This window comes from Mus pahari, chromosome 5 (genome assembly GCF_900095145.1).
Source record: "Mus pahari chromosome 5, PAHARI_EIJ_v1.1, whole genome shotgun sequence".
In the NCBI taxonomy this organism is placed as follows: Eukaryota; Metazoa; Chordata; class Mammalia; order Rodentia; family Muridae; genus Mus; species Mus pahari.
Window position 1 is genome coordinate 52,575,008 of NC_034594.1, and position 8,524 is coordinate 52,583,531.

At 51.9% G+C, this 8,524-nt stretch overlaps 1 protein-coding gene across 11 annotated transcripts in view; it reads right to left on the minus strand.

Annotated features, from left to right (window-relative positions):
- Positions 1-8,524, minus strand: part of Tns1 (tensin 1) — a 213,641-nt gene that overhangs the window by 93,350 nt on the left and 111,767 nt on the right. For all 11 annotated transcript variants that reach the window (XM_021197450.2, XM_029539336.1, XM_029539335.1 and 8 more), the window contains one exon: positions 712-753. In XM_021197450.2, coding sequence (XP_021053109.1) covers positions 712-753 — 42 coding nt within the window. The remainder of the gene's footprint in view (positions 1-711; positions 754-8,524) is intronic.

The window sequence follows — 8,524 nt, forward strand, 5'->3', positions numbered from 1 at the left end:
TGTGTCTGTGTGTGTGTCTGTGTGTCTGTGTCTGTGTGTCTGTCTGTGTGTCTGTGCCTGTGTCTGTGTGTCTGAGTGTGTGTGTGTGTCTGTATGTGTCTGTGTGTGTGCAGACACACAGGCCTGTGGGTCACTTTTGCAAACCTGTATCACTAAAGCAGACAGGTCCTGCCCCTTCCTGCCCATTCAAGCAAGTTTGGCATTTGAGACAGGACCTCTCACTAACCTGAAGTTGTTATAGCCAGCAAGACCCAAGGGTCCGCCTGTCTCCAACCCGGCACTGAGGTTACAAGCAGGTACCACTTCACGGGGCTGCTTTCTCCCGGGTGGTTTCTGGGGACTGGGTGCACGTGCCCATGCCCGCGCAGGCACGCCCATGACTGACCGTTATCCAGTCTTTCTCTTTATTTTTTTAAGAGAGAGAGGTCTCAGTGCATAGCCCAAGCTGCCCTGAAACTGAGGAAACCCTCCTGCCTCAGCCTTCTGGATGCTAGTTTACAGGCCCGAACCATTTAGCATATTTCTTACAAATGTAGTCACTTATCTCCTTCATAGCCCCACCCTGCTCCCTCTCTGTCAGCCTCACCCCAATGTCCCATGGCTGGACACAGGCTCCAAGGTCACCAGTACCCTTCCTCCAGGCTCCAAGCCCTCTCCCAACCCCAAACTTCCCAGAACTGGCCTCTTCAGTCTGCCTGGGTTGTCACTCACCACATCTACTACATTCTTGGGTACGGTCTCTGTGGTGATGGGCTGGGGACAAAGAGAAAACAGTGTGAGTTTCACAGAGATGCTGGCAGTCAGAGCAGCAACAAGGGCATAATCGAAAGCTTCAAGACATCACTTGGCTGGTCCCAAGCTGGGGAAGCGGCATTTGCAAAAATGAAACACAATCTTATTAGCAGTAGAGCCGCCCAGTTCTACCTGACCACACTAGGTGCCCATGCAAGCCTCAGACTCCCAATCAGTGGGGACAATAGGACAAAACACTCTTGCTCCCATTTTCCCAGGGCTTTCATCTCCACTGTGTCTATCTGGGGTAAGAACCCACAGAAGCAGGTAGCACCATGGCCTATTAGCCCCAGGAAACAGACATAAGATACGAAGAGAGAGGCCCAAAAGTATGGGCTCCTGGGATCATAGCCTGACAAATACTGCCCAAGTCCCAGCTCTCTAGTGACTTGCTGGCCTCATCCTTGGTACCTATGGCACACATGCGCGCGCGCGCACACACACACACACACACATACACACGCACGCTCACTCGCACACACATGCACACGAGAATGCACACGCGTGAAGCATTCATTCAGACTGAAGCATCGGATCTCTAGAACTAGATTTACCTGTTGTTGGAAGCCATTCCACAGTGCTGGGAACTGAACTCAGCTCTCCTGCGTGAGCAGCACATGCTCTTCTTACCTGCTAAGCCAGCTCTCCAGCCCTGACTGGATTCCTGGTCCACCTTCACCCAAAGTAATCACCATGACAGTTTGATCAACTCGGTAAAAACCCCCTCATGCCAGGGACCAGGGGGACCAGAAGCGGGCCATCAATAAACATGCATGGATACACGATCCCAGCCATCCTCCCTCCACCCAACTCAACACCAGGGCTTCATCCTAAAGGTGTCCGGAAGAGTGAATGATGAGGAATAGGAGTTCCCTAGGCCAGGCTCACCTCCCCACTGCTCCTAGAGTTCTATCTACCTCTCCAGGAGGGGACGGTGACCACCTGAAAGGCTATTGGCACTGAGTTTCCCACCAACCTAGAACTTCTGAATGATCATACGCTGCAGGGACCAGAAATGTGTATCTCCAACAGGGTCCCAGATGGCTCTAAGAGCAGACAGCCTGGCCCACGCCTGACTGCTGTTAACTACAGGGTGACCAAAAGCAGGTTGCCTGTCCTTGCTGCTCACCAGCATGGCTGCCTAATGGACTGCATGTTGGGCAAGTAGAATAAAGGCCCCCTATGAAGAGGGCCTGGCTCCCAGCACAGGCTAGTCCTTATGGCTAACTTCTCACCCTGAGGTTCCTCCACAATGTAGAGGTCCACCTCACCCCACCCTACTCGAACCCCTGTCAGCCTTCTCTGAGCCATAGGATTTAGTATAAAACTACAGGCCTCAGCAGAGCAGAGAAACTCGCCCTTCCTGCCAGGGATCATCTGAGCGCTGTCCCCTCTGCCCCCACCCCTCTCCCTTGCCAGCTGGAGGCCAGCCATGGGCAAGACTCACCAGCAGTCAGATGCCTTCAACACACTGTCCCACATGTCTCCCAAGGAGCTAAAAATTTCCAAACACCCAGACTGCCCTCCAGAGTTCATAACCCCAGCCCGGCATGTATGCACCCCTCTACCCTAGTTCTCCAGGACTAACCACTACCAGCCTTAGACTACCTGAGAACAGAAAAGTGCAGGGACTGATCCCAGCTGGGCGGAAGTCAGCTAAGACTGCCCAAGCTCACATGGCACAGTGGGGAAGCTCCTACGGGCCCACCAGGGAAAGCTGGGGATTCAGAAGTAGCAGCCTCAGAGAACTGTCCTGATTATACCACAAGTGCAAGCCCCCATACAGGGACACACACACACACACACACACATAAGCACTCATGCACACATGCACATACACTAACTCTCTGGTTGACTTTTAGTCTTAGAAAGAATAAGATGTTTAAATTTTTTATGTATGTGTATACATGCACCTGAGTGTACATATGTGTACTGTGTGCGTGCAAGTACCTGTGGACCAGAAGAGAGCGTCAGATCACCTAGAACTGGTGTTTCTGATCACCTGACGTGGGTGTTAGGAACTGAACCCAGGTCTTCTGCAAGAGCAGTAAGTGCTCTTAATTGTTGAGCCATCTCTCCAATCCCTGATTTTTCTTCTTAGAACACACTGCCCTCCAACACTCTATTTTATATTTACTAACATCCTTTAGAATGTCCTGCCTCTCACTGAAATATGAGCAATGCCCACCCTGAGCATAGAACAGTGCCCAGCACACTGTGAGCCCTTGGGAACTATCTGTGGTGTGAACAGTCTCCTTGCTCTCTTCTCTGATACTTTACTACGCTCAGCATTGATTGGCACCCAGCAGCATCCTGGGTCCCCTGGACATATAAAAGCCTTTACCTTCATTTTTTAGTTTTAGGTGAGGACCTTTTGACATCATATGTACACATGCATGCACACTTGCATGGACATGCGCACATGTGCACTACATCCTCACATGCTGCTCCAAGACAAGTACTAGAGGGCCTTAAACTTTACCCGTTCCTGCACCCTAACCCATAATAGGAACTGAGGTACAGATGGAAGACCTGCCAGCATCTTGAATAAATACAAGGTCTGCCCCAGGCCTGCAGAGCCCATTCCCACGGTCCCTTCCCTGCCTCTCTCCTGGGGTCAGCTGGCATCTCAAAGTCAGTTACGAGGCTGATTGATATGAAGTCTAAACAAGGACAATGCTGGCCTCACCCAGGGTCCCTAAGCCCTGCCAGGCCAGGTACGGAAATTGAAGGTGGATCCCCATCACACCTGTCTTGCATTCTGTAGAGTATCCCTGTCTCTGAGACCACTGCTCACATCTTGGCACCCTAGCTGCCTCACTGCCTCTCCCTATGACAGCTATGATCCCGTAGCCATGAGGCAGCTTTTCCCGAGGCTAAAGCAAGAACAACAGCTTTGACTTACAGCAGACTAGGGACCAGGTTCAGCTGCTTTTATTACAGCCCTGAAGGTTCCTTGGAAAGTGACCGTGACTCATCTCACAGGGAGACAAGTGAACAGTGAAAGACTCTGCAGTGGCCACAGGTAGAGAGCGGGCATTTGAACTCTGCCCCTTAGAGGCTCACAGGCTCTCTCAGCCCCTTGCTCATTCCCCTCAACAACCCCCATCTGCTCTCTCTCTCTCTCTCTCTCTCTCTCTCTCTCTCTCTCTCTCTCTCTCTCTGCCTGTCTGTGCGTGCGTGCGTGCGTGCGTGCGTGCGTGCGTGCACGCGTGCAGATACATGTGTGCACACACTTGAATGCACGGATGTAGAGACCAGAGACCAACATCATGTATCTTCCTCCGTCACCCTCCACCTTATTTTGCAATGGGTCTCAATGAACATAGAGCTTACTGATTTGGCTACCCTAGCTGGCCAGCAAGCCCCAGGGTTCTTCCTGTCACCACACAGTGCTGGGAATTCGGGTAAGCATCACTGTGCCTGGTTTTACACGGTGCTGGGATTGAACTCAGGTCTCTATGCTTGCTCACAGCAAGCACGTTTCCTACTGAACCTTCTTCTTAGCTCCATTCAACAGAGGACACACTTTTGGAGCCCCAGCACACCCTTACCCAGGTCACCAGTAGGAACAGACATCTTTCCTGTACTTCCCTGGGAAAAGTGGGGAATGGACCGCAGTGGGAGAGGCTACTATCATACAGCAGAGAGCTTCCTGAATTTGCTGTGAACCACAGGGTGGATAAGGAAGCTGCGTATCCTTTCTTCAACGTTTCCCCCGAAACAGACACACATGCCTTTCCCTCTCTGTGCACGTGCTACCTCTCCCTGCTGACTGAGCCAAGAAGAGCCTGTCCTGGAAGCCTAGGAGGCTGGCCCACCTGCCTGGCGACCATGTAGTAGAATGCATTGGTGGCCTGTGGGAAGGCTAGGTTGGGGGAAGGAGAAAAATGTATCTGTGGGCTGCTGTGCAGAGGAAGGAAATGCCGGGGCTTGGGGATGCCCCAGCCTGAGCCCAGGGCTCAGGGGCAAGAGGGAGGGTGCAGATTGCAGACTCAGCCTCCAGAGGAACATTCTGTCCAGAACACTTCAAACCCTCAGCTCTAGCCTGCCAGATCTCTCTGCTCTTGTCCCAAGGGAAGTCTGGAATCTGGGCAGTTTGGAGCCAAAAAGACCCCGTGGCATCACATCTACCACCACATTGATGATCTGTGAGGTCATCCAGCACTACCTATCTTAGAGGGGGAAGGGCCTGGGAAGCAGAGGGGCCAACCAGAAGGAACTGGAATTGCTCAGACCCAAGACACAGGGAAGGTTATTCTGGGCTCACTTTTTTCCCAAAATAGAACCATAAGTAGATATGGGGTTGGGTACAGGGAGGCAGGGGGACAGGGCATAGATAGCATTTGGGGACATTTAGCAGAATATGGCAACGGGCTGCATACTGGAGGCATGGCTTCATAATATCCCCATGAGGGCATCCTCTCAATAGAGATAATGACAACAGCAACCTATAGGCAGCAGCAGTGACAGAGGAAGCCAGAGACTCCCACTTTAAAAGCTTGCTTTGGGTCTACTGCCTGCCCAAGCTTCCTGAGCCTTCATTCTACGCCAAGGTCTCAGGGGCTGGAGAAGGAGCACTTGGCTCCTCTTCTGGCAATTTCCAGGAGGGTGCTTACTTCTATGTGAGCCCAGGTCAGCCCTCCAACCCCGTGTCCCTGCTATGCTCCACCCCAAAGCAACAAGAGGCAACAAAATGGGCACGGGAACAGCTGGGACTGAAGCAGGATACTGGGCAGGCAGGAGGCCCAGGTGGCAGGGACGCTGACCTAAATGTTCAGGTTAAGTTGCTGCCAAGGTCACTGCCTCTCATAGACACACTCAACCGTCAAGGGGAAAAGAACAGGCTGTGGTGATTAAGTAGAAAGCTATGCTGACTTCCACACCCCCCAGAGGAGCGCCAAGCAAGTCCCTTCCTGTCCTCAGCCCCTCCTCCAAGCCAACCCTGAGGGGCCCAGCACTACACCACGGGCTGAGGCTGGGACACCCAGGACATCCTCACCACCTCAGGGCCAGGCTAGAATACTGAGTATTCCCTGTGATCACAGCTCTCCTCCCACAGAGGACCAGGTCTACCATAAGGCTTTGCCTCCTCTGCATCCTTGGGCTAATCTGGCCCAGAACCCCTGAAAACTCTACTGGATGTCTACTCCAGTGCCTTACACCTGCTGTCCTCTTCCTGTCAAGTCACCCCCAGCTGGCAGCAGATTCCCACTCTAAAAGCCTGCCGTGGGTCAATTGCCTGCTCAAGGACCCATAATGGCCCTTAGTACTTAGCACTCAAGGTCCTGTTCTCCACCCAGGCTGTGAACTCCTCTAAGCCTGGCCCCTCCCTCTCTAGCCCTAGCGTCAAAGAGTCAAGAGCTGGTCCTTTCCTCTCCAGCAGAGTGCATTCCCATCTTGCCAGCCAGGGCCACCAAGTAGGTGTCCAGACCAAGGTTATACACAAGGTCACAGGGTCCACTCGTCCCCCAGCAAGAGCAGGCTGTCTGACTTTTATACCATATTTGCTTGCTTGCTTCTGCGATCTGTACCAATGTGTGTGATCTACCACCTTCTAGAGCTCCCCCTACTCCTTCCTCTAAATCAGCCTGCAGGCTTTCCAAGACGGAGCACAAGTGAGTTCATTTATTCTCCTGAAACCCAGGGCTCCCCCTGGTGAGAGCCTAGAGTTGGGCACAGATGCATTCTATGGGCTGGTTTCCCTCTGCCTTGCCTTCTGGTCTGGCAACCCTGCGTGCCCTGGTCAGTCATCCCAGGCCAGGCTTATACCTCCTGGGCACAGCTCTGCCCCCAAACATCAGGCTGCTGAGGCAAGATCCTCTTCCACTGGTGGTCAAAGAGAGGCTTTGGCCTCTGACCTCTGGGGACCATGACACTTGCCTGCCCTGAGAAAAGACAGGATGTGAGTGGGCCTGAGGAAACCCGTGGAACATTAGCTGGAACCCCACACCTAATGGATGGCAGTGACTAGTGAGGGGTTCCAGCAGCAGACATCAGCGCCCCATCCCCAAGATAGCCCAGGTGGGCCATGTCTGATGTTTGACACCTCTTCCTGGCTCACAAACCAACTAGCCCCATGACCATCTCTACCTCCTAAGTGTTGCTGTGGGGAACAAGTCCAGACACCTCAAGCACAGCTTCATGCTCCTGGCCCTTCTGGACTGTACAACCTCCAGTTATGCTTGAATTGGGCTGTATGACCCCTACCACCCCCAGCTGCTGGGGTCTTCGGGAAGCTCAGGCCCACAGACTCCCTCCCTCTGGAAGTCAGCCTCAGGTCAAGCTTGCCTCCTGGCATGGCTCCATTTTCCAGGCTTTTCTAAAGATGGCCACCCATGCCCCTTTCAGCACCCTGAGATTAAATTCATCAGACCACAAAGCCTTTCCCCCTCCCCCACCCACCCCCCCACCCACCCCCAACCCCCGTCACAGCTCTTGATGGAGGAGATGAAATTTGCAAGCTAGTCTCTGGTTTTCCTACACCACTATCACTCTCTCCATCTTCTTTTCTGGTGGTTTGGTTGGTTTGTTTTGTTTTGTTTTGTTTTGTTTTTTAAAAACAAAAAACAAAACAAAACAAAACAAACCAGGATCTCATCATAGACCAGGGTAGCTTTAAACTCAATATGTAGGTAGCTGAGGATGGCCTTGAACTTGTGATTTCCTTGCTCCCACCTCCTGAGTACTGAAATTACAGGCATGTGTCACCACACCAGGTTTCATGCCATTCTCTTCTAACATGAGGCAGCTGATGTCTGCTGCTGAGCACCCTACAAGGGGGGGGGGGCATTCCATTGAATAGCACTTTAAAAGCCTTAGGGTCCTGGGTGGAGAGATGGCTCAGTAGTTCAAGAGCACTCACTGCTTGGCGGTTTGAATGAGAATGGCTCCCATTGGCAGTCATATTTGAATGCTTGCTCCACCGTTGGTGGAGCTGTTTGGGGAGGATTAGGAGGTGTGACCTCTTTGGAGAAAGTGTCACTGCAGGTGGGCTTTGAGGTTTAGAAGGCCAAGTCACTCCCAGTTAATCTCTCCATATCTCTCCATCTCTATTTCCCCCTGATCCCACCCTGTGCTTCTAGATCAGATATAAGCTTTCAGCTACTAATTCAGTGATATACCTTCCTGCCTGCTGCCATGCTTCCTGCTAGACTCCAGCCCTCTGGAGCCATAAGCCCTAATTAAATGCTTGCTTGCTTGCTTGCTTTTATTTTATTTATCTGAGTACACTGTAGCTGTCTTCAGACACACCAGAAGAGGGCATCAGATCCCATTACAGATGGTTGCGAGCCATCATATGATTATTGGGAATTGAACTCAGGACCTCTGGAAGAGCAGTCAGTGCACTTAACCACTGAGCCATCTCCCCAGCCCTAAATGCTTTCTTTTATAAGTGGCTTTGGTCATGGTGTCTTGTCAGGGCAGTAGAAAAGTAACTTGCTCTTCCAGAGGACTGGAGTTCAGATCCTAACACCCACATCAGGCAGCTCACACTCCCCTGTAACCCAGCTACAAAGGATCCAATGCCTTCTCCTGCCTCTTTGGGGACCTGCACACACATGTGCATGTACACACAAAGACTATATATATATACAAATAAAAATCATCTTTAAAAAAAATTCTTAAGATCTGTTAATGTTTAAGACCTGGCAACTCCAGCATAAAAGAATACTACTGGCCAGGCAGTGCTGCACACACCTTTAATCCCAACACTCAGGAGGCAGAGGCA